This window comes from Drosophila suzukii, chromosome 2L (genome assembly GCF_043229965.1).
Source record: "Drosophila suzukii chromosome 2L, CBGP_Dsuzu_IsoJpt1.0, whole genome shotgun sequence".
NCBI lineage: Eukaryota > Metazoa > Arthropoda > Insecta > Diptera > Drosophilidae > Drosophila > Drosophila suzukii.
The window spans coordinates 13,741,921-13,762,989 of NC_092080.1; the positions used below are offsets into that span (position 1 = coordinate 13,741,921).

The 21,069-nt window shown below is 37.3% G+C and overlaps 1 protein-coding gene across 6 annotated transcripts in view; it reads left to right on the plus strand.

Annotated features, from left to right (window-relative positions):
* The first annotated feature begins 3,650 nt into the window (after window positions 1-3,650).
* The window catches only part of Fas3 (fasciclin 3), a 78,572-nt gene continuing 61,153 nt past the window's right edge, over window positions 3,651-21,069 (plus strand). For 2 of the 6 annotated variants that reach the window (XM_017086474.4, XM_017086482.4), the window contains exon 1: window positions 3,653-4,314. In XM_017086474.4, the coding sequence (XP_016941963.3) occupies window positions 4,272-4,314 (43 nt within the window). In that variant the 5' untranslated portion in view covers window positions 3,653-4,271. Of the gene's footprint in view, window positions 4,315-21,069 lie in introns of all 6 variants that reach the window. The other 4 variants (XM_065865196.2, XM_017086489.4, XM_017086467.4 and 1 more) reach the window with 3 other exon arrangements.

Below are 21,069 nucleotides of genomic sequence, written 5' to 3' on the forward strand. Positions count from 1 at the left end.
TGCTTTTCCGGGGCTTACATGCCGCACTCAGAGCTACGGAAAAGCTACTTCCCCGCCCCCGCCACCGCCAACGCCCCTCTTTCGTCCTTCTGACCATTACACATTACGTATAATCATCATTTTGTGCTGGCAATAAACACATGCTGTCTGCTCTCAGCAGCTTGGCTTCCTCCCCCGGTTATCATCTCTTTCAATCCCCCCTGTAAACCCGCCCATGGACACGAGCACATAACAGGAATTTACAATTTCCAGTCCCCTGCACCCTGAACACACATACTTTATTACATGCGATATTTTTATTGCATGCAAAATTCAAATCAAAAATAAAAAATTTGGCAGAAATCATGGAATCAAAATATAGGGTTAGTAACCCAAACACAATTTTGAAAGTTCTCAAAGCAAAAAAATATTTTTTCTTTTCATCAGTTCAAAAACTAATACAAATTTTCATTTTGAAAATATATTTTTGCTTTAAAATCAAACACTATCCTTTTTCAAAGTATCACAACTGTTTTAGTCATCATCGTTTTAAATTTCAACAATATTTCTCTCAGCAAGATCAAACGAATCCATTGCATAAAGAAGAGTATTCAATTTCTGTGCATTTTATATGGTCTACCTTTTCATAACCAAAATGTGGCCCCAGGCTTATTGAATGTGTGCGCTTTGATTAAATTTAAAATATTTGATAATACTGTTTGCTGCATGGTTTTCGGGGGGCAGATGGACTGCAGGATGGCAAGTGTAATAATGCAGAAGTAAATGCATTACGGGCAATGAATCGAAAGATGGAACAGGATGAGAGGGTGTGGAAATACATACGGGCCACTTTAAATATTCCCCAGTTGATGGTTATTCGGAAACGTTACGTTTCGAGGATTCCGACAGTACAGTAAAGACACAGAAAATTATTAAGTTTGATAATTTGATAACACCAGGTAACACTTATGGTATAATTATTTAGAGATGGGATTGAATATTATTAATGATATAATTCTTTTAATATTTTACACAAATTTTAATGGCTTGATTCAATATTAACATGAGGGCGGTCTTATATTAATTTATTTCAGGGCAAAAATTTAACTTTTTACACGGAAAGAAATATCCAATAACATTGTTCTTGAATTGAGAGCATTCGTTCTTAAAAACCGTGTAAGTACATTTTGGTATCAAGGTATCAAAATATAAACATTTTCAATTTAAAAATGTCGTTATATTTTTAAGAACACTTTGAACTCAGATGAGAACGTTAGAATTTTCTGTGTGTGGTTTATACTTAATGGGATAACTAAAATGACTATCTGGGGTGTTACTAAAATCGCATACGCAGATTTCAGGCGGAATTTCAACGTACATTAATATACATTTTAGTGCCACATAGATTCACTATTATCTGGCCCATTTAAATGACCTTAACATGCCGCCTGCTTACTTCTTCCGCCATAAATCGAACCCCTCAATGACATCATTCTAATCTAATCCAGTGGCTCGGGTCAGGGACCCATTTCGAGCGATTCTGGAGATCTGGGACAATGGCAAACACGGCGGGCAGCCTTCAATATTTGCGGCCGAGACCGGGAATCTGAAAACCAGCGACCAGAACGAGGAGCCACTGTGCCGAAGATTCGCTCTCGGTCGGAATTTGTATGTGTGCCATTCGACAACACGATGGGCAAACAAAAGCCGGGAAAGGAGAAAGGCTGGGGAAAGGGCGGTCCAGGGGCGGTCCAGGGGCGGCTGTTGCTGGGGGGATAGATTATCAAACGACAAATAGACAGAAATCCGGCAGTTGCAGCAGCATCGGCGACAGCCTGAAAGCAAACTTGGCCAAATCAACAGCAGCAGCAACACAACAAGAGCGAAAACTACAACTGCAATACACAAGAGCCAAACAAATTCAAATCAAACTAAACAACAATAACTGCGATGGCCAAGAGCATAAATGGTTAGAACTAGATGATACCCGGTGCTGAAATGACCTATTTTATTATTATTTATTTTATTTCTTTGTCCAATTGCTTTTGTTTGCCTGCCATTGTTTTTCTGTGCTCATTTTATTTATATTTATTGACCTACCTAATTTGCACTAATTAGGCTCTCAAAATAAACTAGGGTAAACAAGAAATGGATTTATTTGTTAAGCATTCGGATTTATTTATGAAATTATTTTAAGCTTTTGATATTTTAGGAAGACATTAAAATAAATTACAATTATTGAAATTGAAATAATCAAAAGGGCGCCAACATGGTTTAATATATTTTTAATAGATTTTCTTTACTAATACATCTGTTTACATTTTTTATAAAATATTATTTTGATACTTACTTTTTCACATCTTTAACACAGCAATAAAGTGATTGTTATATAAGTCGTTTTGCTAGACTCGTTACAAAATAATTAACACACTTTTAGGAAAAATACACAAGTGATGACGTTTGTTTAAGTAGAAATACACGATAGTCATTTAAAACTTTCCATTTAAAATAAATGAGTAACCACACTTACAGCCGATTCATAAGAATTATTTGTAAATAAAAGTAACTGCACTTGAATGAAGATATTATTATTTATCGAAATAAGAGTATTTATGTGATTCAGGCTAAACAAAAAAATGACGAAAATAAATAGATACCTGAAATTTGTATACATATTTAATGTAATTTTGTGTAGTGTACTAAGTACTATGAGGGGGTCAATCATAAACGAAAAAATAAGTTGCTTTCAGAAATCTAAGTAAGCTCATTTCCCAAGTAAATTTCCATATGCCTAAAAGTTAAGGGTTATTGTACTTGGATACAGCTCTGGTTGGATCATCGATCGTAACCCTGTTTTTGCATAAGTGAAATATTGCTACCATTATATTGATTTTCAGACATTTGTCCCATATATTAATGATATTATGATTGCGTGTGCTTATCAAACGGAAGGTTATGCGATCAGCTTGAATATTGTTGGTATTTTAAATTAAGTTTGATATTGAAAATAAAGAATTTAAGTTGCATTGGAATCATGACTATGTTATCTGATTTTTTTTGTGAATGGCAGTATATAGTTCAAAAATGATTGAATAAATTTGTATCTTGGGATCGTGATTGTTCATACTATGCCGCTGCTATATGAATTAAAAGAGCAATGCCAGAAGTGCACGAACCCGAATCTTCCTATACACTAGGTTACCCATAACCCAATGAACCCAGGTCTAGAAACCCTCAGGGGGTTAAAACTATTTTGCCAGCCAATATACCCCTGCAATCTATGATTAATCCGCATAAGAAGTCATAGGAAGGGGAAAAATGGAACGAGCAACACCAATTCTCCCTCAGCAACATGCAATGCTGCTAGCTCGTCGCGCATGAAGCCAGCGACGGCGGCAACATGCAGCAGCAACATACGCTAGCAGCAGCAACACACGGCGGCAACATGCAACGCCCGGGCAGCGCAGTCGACGGCGACTGCATATGTAAAAACGCATACGCCGGGTGTTCGCATGAGTCGCTGCCACAGCCGCTGTTGCTGCGCTGCCTGCGGCGGCGTCGCTGTCGCAGCGCTGCCCATGTTCCACGGGCAGTTGGCAACTTTATAAACACGGAGCTGTTCGTGTTCGTTCGTTTCTCAGCCGCTTGCCTGTGTATCTGTATCTTTCAGTTTGTTTTCTGCTGGCGTCGATTCAGTCGTTTGGTAACTGTTGCTCCTATCAGTCGGTCGCTCTTGGATTGCGTGGGTACATTCGGTCGTTCGGCTTCTTTTGGGTTCGCCATTTCGGGATTTCGGTGTTTCGGTATTTCGTATTACGATTCGGGTCGGAATCGGGTGCGTCAGCCGGCCATTGAGCACTATCACTATCACACAGCCAAAGGCATTTGCCCCACAACGCGACCGTGTGTGTTCTTATTACTGTGGCATAACCTACCGATCGGATATATCCACTAAAAATAATAGATAATACCATCCGGGTTAGAATAAAAACCAAAACACACACTGCACACCCCCCAAAACAAACAAACACACCCACACTCCCATCTCATAAAAGTAAAAACCAGAGCCAACGCGGCTGTAAAGTGCCACCGAAAAGTACTTGGCTGTATATTTTATGCATGAAAAGCTAAGGCAAGTGCAACCTAGCGCCGGAGTGACATCAACAAAAAAAATATACACAAATAAGGAAACTCCAAAAAAATAAACTCGGGATTACCGCTTACACACAGAGGCAAAGATACAAAATAACAAAAAAATACTAAGGAAGCCAAAGGAAGTCAGTAGCGAAATCATGTCACGGATCGTTTTTATATGTCTCGCAGCCATCTTAACAGGTAAGAATAAACAACAGCTAAGGGAAAAAGTAAAGCCAAAGACCCGCTCTCGAGATGATATCACGCGCTCGTTTAAGACCCGCGCAAATGTGTGAAAAAGTTTAGCTTACTCTCGGATACAAAGACGAAAATATACATCTATATAAATAAAAAGATGCCCCTAAAACGTGTTCTCACCTCCAAGCTGGCATGATAATATAATAGTTGAGCGGTAAAACTGGATTGATGAGATACGACATTTACCCGCGGGGCGGAGGAAAGTGTTGGATATAAGAAAGTGATGATTAAGTGAAAAGTTTTCCGTCCCGATATCCATGAAATTGATAGTTATTCGTCTTTTTGGCGGTTGACCCCGATTGGCCCATAACTTCAACTGCGCATGCTCAGAGTGTGACCGAAGCTGTGTTGAATCTGTGTCCGCGGCAAGTGTGACCTTTCTGGTTTAAGATACGACTGGCATTTGCCATGCGCAAACATCGGTCGAAAAGGTCAACCGCACTTTTGTAACTCGGCTTCTACTCGAGTGATTTCAACGGAGTTAGGCTCAAATCCAAGATCTTAAACAGCAGATGATTCACAGGTGTTACTAGTTTTGGTAGCTGCTTTAATGGAATTTTTATTGCAATCTGTTTTTATATATGGGGGATTTAATAGTATTGTGTGTCATTAAAACGATGATTGATTTTATGAGTGTATTAGTCTGTTTTATGGCTAGCCTTTGTTCATTTAATGTTTTGGTTTTATTGAAAAACTATTTCGTATTAGCACCTAGTTACCTTTAATTTTGAAATATTTTATGATTTTTTAATTTTGTATCAGATGCCTTAAAATGCGAAATTTTTTCTAATTGCCTTGACTGTAATTCAGTCAGATCCCCCTTTTTTAATATATATATTCTCAACAAAGCTACTTGGCATGCATCCTTGAAATTAAGAGACAACATCAACATCCACTTGAGCATTTACTTTCATCTCTTTGTGCCACGTACGAATGCGGATATAAATTCTATGCTATCATCACCGAGGCCCAAAAAACGCTGTCGGTTCTATTTAATTAAAATCCTTCAATGTTTCAGCCCGCTCTTATTATATTGTACCCTCTTATTACGTCCGTGAAGAGGGAGAACGTAATATGTAGAGCTAGATGGGGAAACTGAGACAGATTTCTCATTAGCTGAAAAGAAGATGCTGGTTTATGCTAAAGCCTAACAACATTAACACAACACACGGCACATGAAGCTGTTGCTTTTGCAGCTGTCTCATTACTGCCACAGCCCCTTGGCAGTTTTAACAGTCCCTCGTGCTGGAACCTCCCCATAGAACCCATAGATAACCCCATCCCCTTCCCCATCCTCAGACCCCTTGGAAGCACCCACATGAAGTGACTTTAAGACAGCAGCATTTTATTCAGTCGCTAAGCCCGCCCTGCTGCAACCTTTCAAAGGTTTACGAAAATGTAAATGCAGGAACTGCACACAAAAAACCAAAAATAAAGCAGGGATTCCACTGCAGATTCAGCTCCTCTACCCGTCTCTCTTCGCCGGCCAGTTGCCGTCTTTTTCTAGCAGGGCTTTGGCACTTCACACTGAATACTTTTACATTTTTATAGGACTGACGCATCGCAGACATCGCATCAGTTGACTGTCGGCTGGCTGTTGTCTTGCAATTATAAATGTTTAATGCAGCCCCGGCCATGGGATCCCGGACCCTTTTTTCAAATAGGTATGGGCCGGAAATTCAACTATCCGATCCAAGGGATACGCTCGAAAATGTATAAAAAAATCAGGAAAGGAAAACCGAGCTTAAAAATTTTTTGTTCATTTTTGAAACATTTTGTCAGGAAAGAAACCCTTGGGGAAATAGTAATAAAATTTCTTAGGCAAGCAATACATGTTACTACTTACATTTTTAAATTACGTTTAAATATTTTAACACATTTTTTTATCAAAAATACTACTTCAATTTGCCTTTGCATTTCTTTAAAAAAATAGTTCTCTTTTGAACTACAAATAAAACTTATTTGGCGCTCTATACTTTCACCCAAAATTGTTGTGCATATTTTCTCCAAGCAAAATGCACATAAAAATCACCCACAATTTCCGTTGCAAACTTCCCATTCAATTTTATGGATACTCTTTGTGCAGGAGCATAAAAAGGACGAAGGAGACATGAGCTGCAGCATGTGCAGCATGTAAATAAGGCAGCATTGCATCCAAAAACCATTCACAGTAATTCAAATGGCCAAAAGGAACTCCAGTCGTGACGTATTTAGTTATGACTGCCTCATCTGGAGGGCGAACAAAAAGCGGTTCAGCATTTATGCATTTTAATGGTCACCAATTGAGGCATGTTATATGCTATATTTGTGTATATATATGCCAGCTGGTATGGTAACAAAAAAGATCCGGGCATTGAATTAAATACGTGCAGCGTTTGCCCAGTTTGCCCAGTTTGCTGGCTCTAAATGCGACTGGGCCAGTGACTGTTACTGCAAACTGTGACTGCATCTATACTCGCATCTCCTCTTTTTTGGCAATCCAATCCAACCCACACCCCACACCCCTGACATACATAATTTTCAACTCTTTTTCTACCTATGGTAATTGCAATGGGAATCGCAGAGAAGGGCAAGCTCCTCGGTCTCTCATTCATATTCATAACATCGTTTCATTTTGGCTTTTTGCTTTGCTACCTGGTCAACAAAAAAGCGTCCGAGCGACCAACTGAAAATTTTGCAGTAACTGAAACGTTGCAAAAAAAAAAAGAAAATATAGCTCGCCAAAGGACACAAAAGCTTTATCGCGCTGGGGGCCTTAGTTTTTCGAAAGGTATTCCCTTAATGAAAAGCGGGAGTTTTCCTCCAAGTTGAGGAAGGAAAAGGCGGTGAATTGCTAAGGGTCTTCTATCGAATGCTTTTCTTCAGCTTTTTAATTGTTTGCTTGGACTGTAAGTCTCTAATCAATCCATGATTTATGGATGAGCATTTAAAAATTGAATTTTTCTAGTTTTGGGCAACCCTTTTGATCTTTTGTTACATCAACATAATAACAGTTTCGCTCAACTGCTTTAGTTGTTATATTTATTTACTCTTTGCAAACAAATATGCATTTAATGGTTATTTTTGCATGCGTTCACAAATAACTCAATTATGTTAAAATGTATATACATTAAACAAATATTCTTTTAAAAAGATACACATATTAACCCATATTTAATACCCACTATGATCAAAAACTTAACGTTTGAACCCAAGTTTAAAACTCAATTGTCCGACAGAAACTGTCAGAATTGATCCCTTATCAAATGAATTGATTTGTTTTCCCGAAATTCACTGTATTAATTTTCAATTCGATTTTCGCCACTTTCCGAATTCACACTTATACATATATTGCTGAATAATCGCTGGCGGAGCCGTTTTTATTTACAAATTTGGCAATTGAGGGCGAGAGACAAATAGAAATGCACAATTTCATGACTAATTTGCTGAAAAATGACTGAACAATGTCAACAACAACTCTTTGCATGCATCCTTTGTGCATGTATATGTATCCCAGTGTTTGTCTCCCTTTTTGTGAGCGTGTGTGCGTGCCCAGGAAGTTGGCAACGCTTTGGGCCATGCTGGAAATTTTGGGCCAAAACGAGATGGAGAGAAGTGCGATATTGACAAAGCGTATGCCAGGCAAATTAAATATAATGGGGATCTACCCTATTTATTCTGCTCCTCTGCCGCACGACAAAACAGTTGAAAAGACAATAAAGAAAGTAAAGCGGGAAAGCGGGAAGGCGGAAAAGCCGGGAAAAAGTTGCACAGCTTATGGAAAAGTTTCCCGTTTTCCTGCGCTGTTTTTCGGGCTGCAACTGCAAACAAGTGTGTGAGTTTCGAGCACAATGAAGCGAACTTTTGATCGATTTGGAGGCACTGAATTGTCTTTATGGGCACGTAGCAGGAGCGTGAAAACGTGGCCAAAAAGGGAACCCAAGAATTCTTAAATGGCCAAAAGGAAGGGCTTGTAAAAAGGTCGTTTTTAGGGTGCTTTGTTAGCACAAAGACAATTTTGTGGCGGGTTAAAACTTTACCTTATTCGCAACAATTAATAATTTGTAAAGCAGAATATATTTAAAATTGTTCCCTTATTGAAAGTGTTTTTAATTTTTTCTCAGTACCTAGATAAAGGCAAAATATTTCTGTTGACTCAGTGACCTAAGGGAATTTCGCTAGTGACTTAAATAACTACACCACACATGCCCCTAACTTTTATAGTTATCAGCACGTCCCACTGTAATTCCCTTTACATCACTGACTTCCCCTTTTTAAAAAACCACTGCTCACACACAATTTATTTTTAATTTTAAAGCTCATTATATGTCAGCCTGCAACTGCGATGATAATTGCAATTAATATTTTCTTCAATTTCAAACGAATATTATTTATTCTGTGTCCGTTGGTGATTCATAAGTCTCGCAGGTTACTCATGCAGCTGGCGTACAAAAACAGTAATCGACTGATTCGACGTGAATAGAACCTCGCTTGATTGACTCAACTGGCCTAAATCCCCGCACACTCTTCCTATATCTCTCGATGTTAGTCAGTCTCGGGGAATTGTGTCAGGTTTGTTTGGCTATTACACATTTCATTGCTCCTTTTATTTGTGCTCAATGCAGTTGGCTTTGATTTGGGTCACGATTCGGGCTACTGATAAGATGTACACTAAGCAAATAATGGCACGAAATATTTGAGATTATAATAGATCTTTTGAAAATTAAAATATATAATACTAAAATATTTTAGTAGACAGAAAAGGTAGTTGAGCATACCTTCTTAAATTTATATTGAAAATTAATATTCCATTATAATCATTTTAAAGAAAACTTTTGACAAATTGGTTTGATATCGCATTTTGTCGCAGTGTATATCACCTGCAACAGTTCCACCTGCAATTTCAGTTGCATGATATACATCCAGAAGTTGCTCTGTATTCGGGTTGTGTTTTTGTTTGGGTCCCATGGGGAAAATGTGGACGATTAGATAAGGTTTATGTGGGTTGATTTGAACTACAAGTGCTGAGGGAAGGTGTATGTGTAAGGTGTCCCTTATCAACTGACAAACACACACACGAGGGCTCTGCTAAATGTTGATAATTAAGCACAGGGTCTTATTGGGTCACTAAATTATTGTAAACTAAACCAGAAATGTGGCGAATGTGATTCGAATCGCACAAGTCTCTGCGATAAGAGAAGTCATGAGATAAATTTAACAAAAAAGTGTTTATAATATTTAAGATTTTAAAATTTAATTTCATAAGTAATTTACATTTTAAAAGCTTTAATATGATAAAATATTTAACAAATAATATATTTAAATATGTTATTTCTTACAATAATGCCAACATTCATCTTGGTGCAACACTCCCATTTTCTCGGTCAGAATTAGCTAATTGGAAATGTAAAATTATTTGACCACACACATTCTGGGCCATAATTTGGGCTTACGGCCATACACATATATGTACATATATCCACATTTTTGGCCATAAATTCAATTAAAATTTCATCAGTATCGAAATTTATAAACAGATGCACTTATATCGCTTTCCATTCATTTCACTGGAAAATTAAATCAATATCTGAACATGATGTTTTGGGTTCTATTATGTCTCGCCATCAAATGACCGATTGAAGGAACCCCCGAAATGCTCTATAATTGCTGTATTAAAATATAATCTGTAATAAGAGGCGTGGGTGTGGCTTTGGGATTTCTATTTGCAAAATTAAATGTGCAGGTCTAATTAAATTTACATGACTGTCTAAATCGAATGGACTGGTGTGTCAGACTGACAGACTTATTGGCTTGGATTTACGGGTTTTACGGAAATCGTGCTTCTGGCTTCGGTTTTCGTTGGTTTGAGGTTACGTGATGACCCCAAAAGTGCAAAATAATTGAAAATAATGTTGCGCTGGGCATTGTAATTATTAATTATACCAAATCATAATACATTTGTTCACCGAACAGCACATCGCAGATACGCAAATAACCGTCGAAAAACAGACGTGCGGAAAAAACTACTGACGGCGGAAAATGACGGCCGTTAATTAAACATATTTAGGCTTGTTGGAAAAAAAACGGGTTAAACAACACGAAACCCACACCCTAAATGCAGTAATCAAGCTGCATTCACATATGGATAAACAGTCAATCAAATTAAATGAGAGAGCGGCGAAAAGAAATGAAAAGTTTTTTACAGATTTGCATGGAAATTAAACAAAGAAAATGGTGGAAAAAGAAATTAAAACAGAAATAATAAGCGATAAAAAACCATTTATAAGAAGTAATGGAACAGATTGTTGTGAATAAAAACATGTTTCGATGGATACGATAATTGGATTCATTTAAGACTCACAATGAGCATTAATTGGTTGCAAGGGTGTAGTAAAACCTGTTTTAAAGTCGATTAAAATAAGAGGAAATATGATATGGAGAAGGGTGGCTATATTTATAAAATACATATGTTCTGTAAGAAATCCACTTTAATGCTAAAAAGCTGCTTAGCAATAACTGGATTTCATATTACTCAGTTTTAGTACGGTCAAGTGATGTAATCCATTAAGATACCCGAATGCGAAATAACCTGACTCTACCAGGTTGCCCCCACACTTAATTCTGGAGCCTAGCAACAGGTCGGAGCTCTATGCCCCGAAATCTTCATCTCAAAGTTCAGATACCTGCCCCAACGGAGCCATTCATTGGCCTTATAACCGCTTCTTGGTATTAGCTCCCCGCACTCCACTCCTAATTCATCAGTTGGCTCGGAACAAAAGCTTCGAACAAAACGCAATCTTTTGCCATACATCTCAGAAAATGCTAAAGTTTTTTTCTGTTGTACTCTCCTCTCTGGCTCTTTGCGTTTGGGTTTTTAATTTCGAATTTCAGTATCTCACGGATACACAGCTCTAGTAGCTCACGAACCGGTTTTTAGAGCTGTTTCTCGGTTTTATTTTATTTTACTTTATTTTATTTTATTTGACTTTTCATGTTGTTGGCTAGCTGTTCCAACTAGTTTCCATTTTCGTTCATTATTACTTGGTGTTTTTATTTCCCAACCTTTTCTACAAGTATTTCAAACGCTTTTTTTTGTTTTGTATTTTTTAATTTGCCACAGTCTTTTCTCTTTCGAGCGTAAAAACCAAAGCACGCACACATGCGCAATGATTGCCGTATCTGTGTGTGTTTGTGTGTTAATATTTTTAACTGTTATTATTGCTGGTTTTTTTTCCGTTCTACATTATTGCCTTTTATTTGGCTCTGTTGTTGCTCACTTCTGGTTTTTACTTTATTTTTTTTTTTTTTTGTTTACTCAATGGGTGTTGGCAGTCAAAGAGAGTAAAAAAGAGAGGGCGTGTGTGTGAGAGAATTGTTAAAGTTAATTATTTTATATTTGTATTGCCTGCACGTTGTATTTGCTTAACTTTTTTGTACGCTTGCTGTTTGACTTTTTCCAAAAAAATAAAGTAGAAGAAATACAAAAAGACGGAATAAGCTTCGTAAAAGGTCGGTGTATATACCCCCCTCATTGGCACCACCCCCTCGTCAAGGCCCCTCCATGGGAGCCACCAATTTGACAGTTTCGTTTCAGGTTTCGGTTTTGACCCATTTCATTTTATTTACTTTTTTTCGGCTCCGACTTGGGCGTGGTTCCTGAACCCAGATCTTGAACAAGTCAAGCTTATTGTGCACAGAAACAAATATTTAAAAGGAAGTGGTGACTATTATTTGGTAATTAGCGCTTGAGGTCTTATATTCAAAAATAGATCTTAAACAAGAATAGCTAATTGTGCACAGGAAAAAATATATTTTACAGATATTTTTTTAAATATATACCCAATTTTTTTATTTTTTTATTTAATTATTTTGTTTTTTTTATTAAATATTATCCATTTCAAAAACAACACCTTGCATTTTGGCATTTGAAAATCTATGCATTTAATATTTCCCAATCTTTGTTGGTCAATAAATTTATTATTTTTAAATCCTTGTTGTTATTTATTTCTTTTACCCCTAATTTATATCCGCATTTCAACAGGCTTCAATTAATATTTACACACACCACACACATAATTAAGAGCACTCTGTGACAACCGATTTTTCTTGTGCTAATGATAATTCCTGGTGCGGACAGAACTAACCATAAATGTCTAAATTTGTATGGATAGCAATTAAAGCGGTTGGGCAGTGCCAATTTGAAGAGTAGAGATGAGATGACATGCCAAAGGCTCGTTATACGTCCATTGTTTGGCTTAACTCTCATTTCACAGGGGGGATTGTGGGCTAAGAGGGTGCAGTCCACACCTTGGCCACACAAACAAGTGTTCCCAGTGTTCGCTCCTGTGTGCCGGCAATCTCAGCCATCTCCCTCAAAACTCTGTTTAATTTGATAAATGTCCGACGTTCGTGCAACAAAACAGTTGTCACTGGCCACAGTAACTGGTACACTTAGAAATATTTCTAAAATATTGGTATAACAAATGTTAAAATATATAAAATTGGATGTTCATCTTCTGGTATAGGGCATAATATTCTTAACCACAGAAGAAAATTGTAGGTAATTTGAATTGTAAAATTGACCAACTATATAAATACTCCTTCATCAACAAAATGAACACAACTTACCATTTCATGGTAGTTTTACTATTAACTAGTAACCAAAGCAACTATAAAATACACTTCTCTATTTTAAATAGTTGTTAACTTTTTAATTTAACTATTTGTTTTATCGATATAAATTCTTTTGTGTGTAAGGGTGATTTATATATTTTTTTTTTATTTTCCCTATTTCTGAAAAAGATGTCCTTTTACAATTTTCTTCCTGTGCACTGCTACTGGATATACAGATTAACTGGTGTCTTTAGCGTGGGGGAGTGTGCCTGTCATTTACTCATTTATTGGCCAGACAATAGCCTCCACTGAACACAAAGATTGACAGACTGACTCGGCCGAGATTAGGATTGATGTTAGCATATTAACATGTCAATTCAAACGGTTGGGGAAATTACCTCTACAAACTCTCAATTCGATTTTGTTTGATGAGCTGGTAAAGGGTTTTCCGGACATTCACTCATGTCTGTTTTAAGTTTTCATTACGGCCTAATGGCGTGCGTGACTGGGCTGTATAAAAGTGAAAAGCTTTGGCCATAAAAGCGGTTGCCATTTCAACCGAAAAACATATAGAATTAAATTTAAATAAATTTCACAACTCACGCACTTCTCATGGGAATTACCCCCCGCTGTCTTACCTTTTTTTTTTTGGTTTTTAGCCATATTTTTTTAGGTAATTACTTTCTAAGTGAGCGTGTGAGTGCGTGAGTCAGGCATCAAGTCAGGAAAGTTTTTCACTTTATGGCATTTAATTTATAAAACTTGCGGAAAAGGGCTTGCCAAGACAGAATAACTATAAAGAAAGAAATGTATAGTGGAGAGAGCAAAATGTCGGCTGAAAGTTTCTCTGTCTTTTTTTTTCTTAACTATCTTTGGGCTTAGTCACGCCTGTTAACTTATCGCTCGGAATGAATATTCCCATTTATTCTCCTTTTTTTTGTTTGAGTCTAGCCAACTTGATAGTGTTTACTCTGTGTTCGTACGCGTAGTATTTGCGGGATTTATCAGTCAGCGACTTGGCTTTATATAAATTCTATTTTTTATTTGCCACTTTTGGCCCCGGCAACCGACTAAATGAAAACTTCTTGATAAACAAAAGGCAGAACGGCAAGAAAAAGTTCAAGTTTGTCGAGGTGGATTATTTAGGAAGCTATGAAAAAAGTTTGGATGATGGATGAGCTAAAATGGGTGGGGGAAGTGTCTTCAGGGCAAGTAGTGCCAATTAAATATTAATGCAATGTTATGGAACAAAATGTTGAGAAATTAATTTACTAACGGTATTTTCTTGGTGTTTTGATAAGGAAATTCATGAGGTCGGTGGTGATAACAGGCAATAAAATTATTATTTTTAAAGAGAAGGGTATTACGAAATGCATTACGCTTCATAACTTTTAAATAAAACTCCTATGACCCGATAAGATAACCCTTTCCTAAGTTAATAACTTCTTTCAAGCGTTTCCAATTTCATTTTCAACGCCCTTCAAAAACCAGCCGTTAACTTTCTCCAACAGAATCGTGTTCGTAATAAAAATCACCTTAAACGAAATATTCTCAAATTTAACATAGACAAACATTTGGCTCTCCATTTTTCTAATTTCTACACTTAATTCAGTAATTAAAAGCGGCAGCATACTCAACACTGTAAACTCTTTTACAACCAAGAAGCAAAAACGACTTTCACCTTGCAAGCAGACAGTAAAAATAGTCACTGGCATTTACAGTGGCAACGAAAAGTTTGTACCAATCATAACGCTCTTTGCAAAAAAAATTCGGAATTAAAGCCATAGCTTAACTTTCCGAAGTGGGTGCCATTCAACAGGCCAAAATCGCATTTAACTCCCACCAACTAAGAGTAATTAAAATGTTTGCAAACTAAATAAATGTGATGGGAAGTTATGCGGAATGTGAGAAAAAAAAATGTACTAATTTCACGCATTTAAGCTGAATTGATTATATATTTTATTTGTTCTATTAACTGGTAATGTCTGGTTGCATTTGATTGCTGTAATTATGCTTGTAATATGATGGAAATATAAATTCCCATGGAACTCACTTTATGCGTTTATTGAACGTATATGCATAAGCGTGTTTAAGTGAAAAATTATTTTTATAATCGAATTATGGCAATTATTTTATGCCACAGCCTCTGTGCATTGTCCGGCGCAAATTTCACTAAAATCATTTCTAATTTACCTCGATAATTTGTTTGCTTATGTTTTGTTTTTGTTTGCTTAATCATGGCAATATTATTATTAAAAATTGAGATTTTTCGCTTAATTTAAATATCAATAAAATCAGCGCTGCATGGCCAACTAAAACTATCACTTTATTTTAAAGAGCCGCGGGGCTGAAAGCTTAATTTCAAATATTTTTGTTTAATCAAGAGATATATTTCATGTACCACTTGAGCGGAAAATAAATAGTTAAAATCATTCCACTTTATTAAACCAACTTGTTTGCGGCAATTTCAAGGCTTATCAGCGGCATTTAGAACGAGTTTTTGCATCTCTTGAAATCTAGTTTGGTCTAACTAGCTATCCAATCGGCGCACTCCACAAGTTGTCTGAATTTTCTTTTTGCCAGACAACGGATTGCTCGTAAATGGTTTACAACTTTGTCGCCCAACTAACTGAAAGCCGGCTAAAGTGAAAGGCCAAGGGATTGCAGCTGACCCGGCAGTAAAACGTCATTAAGTGCCCAAATTCAATTTGCTTGCACTTAAGCGATTGCAGTAGTGGCCCTGCAGAAGAAGGCTTAGAAGTTGGGACAAAAACCGGAGAGCATTAGAGTAAGACCAGTAGCAGGCAACGGGCAAATCAAGGCCAACAGCAGTTGAACCTTTAAGCAGCAACTTGAAAATCTGAAATAGCAACGGCAACGGCAGCAACACTAGCAAGTATTGCTATAAAAAAAATTGCTTATGGAATAGCAGCAACATCGGTTGTTAAAGCACCAGCAACATGGCTGCCAACAGCAGCAACATCGACTACAAAACAGCAGCAACACCATCAGCTGCAGTGCTAACAAAGGCACACTGGAAAAAAATATTGATCTTAATATACCCATAAATATTTTTTACATTTAAGTACAAAAATGTACAGTACTCTTCTTCAAAATAAACAATATATTTATTTGAAGGCCTAAATATTATAATATATTATAGTCAATATTAAAGTCTAAATATTTAAAAATACTTTTCTTCAATATTTAAAACTCAAAAATTAAAAATACATTTTAAAAATCTCTATAGATTTTTTTTATATTGAATATTTATTCAAACAAATTAAAAAAAATTAATTTTGACACCAAAATGGTTGGGTAAATCGTATTTTCATGTAATTTGGGTGTATATTTTTATTTTTTCTGGTATTTACCCATTATTTTTCCCTGTGCAGCAGCACCATAAGCTATGGGTGGCACCAACAAATCTCCGTTCTCCGCTGTAGAGAGAGCTACTACTCCGACAACTTGCCTCGCTCAAACCCAAAGCCAAAGCAAATCGACCCAGTTTGGGAGGCCCAAGCCGCAGCACTTGACTGGGTCAAGTAAAACCTTTTTGTCAGCGATAAACAGCGGCTGCAACCAAGACCAATTTAACGGTCGGCCATAAACTGAGCGACTGGCTTGACAGCAGCCCAACAAAAGCCAACAACTTTTGGCCAAATGGTTCTAGTTTTGGGCCATTTCTGCCTATTTTTTTTCTCTGCCACCCATAAAAAAATCATAAATAAATGCGGTCGTTAGCAATGAAATACTTTTTTTGGGTTTCCTCCAAATTAGCGGTTTTTGTTGTAATTATTGCCACTGTTTTGAGTTGTTATGCAAAAATCCAACGGCAAAACAAAAGGGAAAATGGTGAATGACATAAGACCCTGTGACGTTCCTAAGTGAGAAATAATTGCCATTCTGCGAAACGTAGTGTTCGTAAAATTGTTTCCATTTATTTCGCTGACATTGAACATTTTTATGAATGGAGAATGAGTGACTCACCCCAGCCGACGCCGCCTCAATCGCACTAATTGAAAATGATTCACGTAGTGTTCGTGAGTGTGAGTCGCTCTAATCAAACTGCTGCTAGCCCCGTTTTCGGTTTTCGCAATTTTCCCCTTGCGGAAAATCGCAGCTGCAGTCTACATGGGTCGGGTTTTAGCCGAGATTTCAGCCCGACCAGTACTGCAATTGTGGCTGTGAAACGTGTTCTTAGCCATCGGCCGAAATCCGGACCGGGCCGGGCCTTTTTGTGTGTGACGATGGATTTCGCCCAGAAATTTTGTGTATTGCATTTTTGGGGGAAATGTCTATAAATTGGGCATGCGACCGAGCTGGGGCGAAACGAAATGAAATTTTGTCGGTGCCAGGAACGCAAAGGAAATGCAATGGAGTTTACCAAATGCTGACCAACTGATAGATGAGTGACAGATATTTTTAGTGCATTTCGGGAAGCAGAACAATTTGCAAAAAACGAAATATCAATTGAATAGAAAAGCAAGAGCTTGGATTGGTAACTGTTTTTCTTTGCCTTGCCCCCGTTGATGGATTTTTTAAATTTAAACTTTCATTTGGCTTTAAGTAAACTTGGCATGTGAAAGAAACTAATTTTGGATACAGGGGCATCTTGATTAAAATCTTGTTCAAAAAAAAAGGGAAAAGTAATTTTAGAAAACATACAAAGGTTGGTGTTAATTAAATTGTATCATTTAAATTTACAACTCAAATTCCTTAAAATTCCCTAAATAATTCCTCCAATTTCCATTCTTTTTCCAGGTAAGCACTGAGCTCCTATTTATTTCACCCAACCTCAGTGATCTCACGTAAGTCGATCCCAAATTTATGTATCTGAAGCAAAATTTCTGAGAGGAAATTTCGGAAGCGAGACACGTTCAAAATAAATGTCACTTGCTGGCGGCTGGCTGCCGGAAAAACTATTAAAAAAGAATTATCACCTTCTCGAAAATGTCATCAACACGAGACACGAACCGTGAAAAAGGAAAAATATACGAGGAGAAAAAAGAAAGTTGCTGTCACAATTGGTAAACAGCAAACCGCCTCAAAAGCGGAAGCGAATTGTAAACAAAAGCCGACAAAACGTTTGCTTCTTCAATACTTGTTTTATGTTTTTTTTTTGTTTTAGAAATTTTGGAGTTAAATTTTTAAATGCTCGGCTGCTGACAGCTGTTCCACTGGGCCGAAACGCGTGAAAGTGGAAGGCTCTTGGGTTTGGGTTGAATATGCCGAAATGTTTACGTTTTCGCTAAGGAGAAGTGCGACCCAAGAGCGGGAAATGTAAACAAAATGGGAGGGAAAACAAACGACACGCCCATAATTAAAGCAAAACAAAAGGCGTGAGGCACACACGCACATGAGGGCAGGTCATAAATATCTTTTAACCAAAGTCGGAAAATCTTTCTTGTTCACTCCCACATGGGGATTTTCATTAACAGGAAGGTTGCGGCCATTAACACGTCCCGCTGGGAGTTTTCAAGAACTTCAAATCCGAATCCACAAATAGCAATTGAAATTGGTAACTGTTAATGATTGGTTGCTTACACTAAGAAAAAAGATATTTTTATATTGGAGTTTGAATCCTTATAAAATTTATGTCATGGTTGAGAAGTGGAACTAAATATATATCTTCAATAAAAATGTATTTCGAAAACTGTAAATTACATTTGTTATATTTTTATTATTTTTTTCAAATTTTTTAACCATTGTCCATCAATTTTCTTTGTTTAAAAGTTATTTAACATTTCTCTCAGTGCATACCTCAATTAGTTTCAGCACGTGTTTGTAACAAGTGCAGGCAATTGCAATCCGATTACGATTACGAATCAACTGCAATCAAGTGTGGCAACTGCAAATGTCATTGGCCCCATTTGAACTTCACTCGGCTCGCTGTGAGTGTTACCTTTCTATTTTCCCCCTGCGATTTTTTAACTCCCCTCCCCTCTCTTTTATTCAGCCAGAGTTTCCCGGTACACTTTTATCAAATTGTTTTCCGGCTTTTGTTTTCGTTCACTCCCTTGGCTGCCAATTTTTTCCACCAATTCTGCGGTTTTTCGTGATTTTTGCCTTGTGATATCGTTTAAGTACATTTGCTCTGGGGGCGTGGCGGTATCCAAAAACTTTAACATCATTTTTATGCAATTTCATTTCGGGAAAAATGCAAAGAAAACAAAAAAAACCAAGCCAATTCAATTAAAGTTTTGGGGGCCCACAAAAATATCGTAACAAACTGAAGTCAACTCTAATTGAATTTCAAACAATTGCGGTTATAGAAATTGGGGTTTTTCGGGTGGCTCATGACAAATCAATTGACTTGCAACCGAATGAAATCAAATGTTCTGTGGCCCAAAAACCAAAATCCGCAACTGTTTTCAATGTTGTGCGGGTGTTTTTTTTTAATCTGTCGCTTCGAATGTGACACAAAATGCAAACGGGGCAAACAAATCCACAAAATATTCTCAATATAGAGATTTAGAATGGTGGGTCGAAACAGTGGGTTGAACCACAATCTGTTGCACACATGATTTCATTTTTATTTCCCATTAAAAACACATAAAAATCAAACGCAAATAACAATGGCCCGCGCGGGCAAACACAGAAATAAATAGTAGGATGTCTAAAAAATATTTATTTGCCATATATAAATTTCAGAGTAACGAAATTGGTTTGGGATTTGTGGCGTGCTAGAGGGTCTGAGGCTGATCCCTTTAATTTTTTATTGGGTTAGTGGTTAGTCGAGGTTACGTAGCTGGTTTTGCATACAGGGTTTATTATTTTCAAATTTAATTTGGTTCGTGTTGGCCTTTCGGTTGAGTGAGAGGTTTAAATTGAGTGGGTCTGGTGAATATTGTAGCGATAGGGAACCATAATTTTACATAATAATCATTTCTATAATCATTTTGTGAAAAGCCTTATATGTCATTATTAAAGTCCCCAACATTTTCCAAATCTATTTTACCCCTTTAGAAGTCACATTTTCCAATATCTCTGTCATCTATTCCACGCTTCTCATTTGTAATCATATGTCATGATTGATCCAACACTTTCTCCTGATAATCTCTGAACACATTTTCGTTACTATAAATAGACACGAAAACACATTGATGAATTTTAAAGGGCCACCCCCTATTTTTCCCCAGAAAAGCAATGCTATCGATAGATCTGAAGCTCTCCATTCTGTAAACACTTCACACAGACAGTACCCATCTTGCATCTTCCAGGTTTTTCTGACTTCTGTTTACCATGCAGCCCTTTTGTGCTCATTATTCTCCATTATTTGTATTTTGATTGTTTTTCTGATGCGCCCGCCTCTCGCCCACAATGTAAACCCTGTTTAATTTCAAGGAAAAATATTTATTGATTGCACTCCCAGGAAATGGAACGTACAAATGTGAAAGGAGAGCTTCGGCGCGGGAGGTTGTGGAATTTTTGAAGAATGCCAATTGTGATGGTTATATGTGGGTGGAATGGGGAAAACCGGAAAAAAGGGGAGTTTGGAGAGATACCACTTGAGTGCCAGACAAGTGCCGAGCTTTGCATGCCAAGTGGGGCTTGCAACTGTCAGATTCGCTGATACAGTGAAACTTTTGGAACTTGTAGTAGGTTTGTAAAGGAAAAAAGATTATTCCATATGATACAAATTCAGACAAGCTAGTTATTAAACCCATATCAATCAGGGCTATCAATAATCATTTGCTTTAAGAAATACTAATGAGAACCAATTTTAAGGACTTCACTTTGCCAAGGGTTGACTGTGTGTGGATTTGCAATCAGAATGAATTACACCCTAATTAGTCATGATGTAGGGACTCGACTTGTTGTTTTCTCTTGACTCGGTACTTTTCTAGTTTTTAGGGGGCGTAGCATAAATCTCTGAATAATGGGGAGGCTAAATGGGAGTAGTGACAATTGAATCTAGCATATCCACGCCCCATGGCACAGCCCCATATCATTCTCAACATCGCCAGAAGTTCCGCTTGGCAGGCAGCCGGAATCACTCCTCGGATGCAGTTCGACATTCTCCAATCGTTTCTCCCATTTCGCTCCCCTTTCTCCAGATGTATCTGCATCGGTATATTTGTATCGCCGTAGCATTGTATCTGT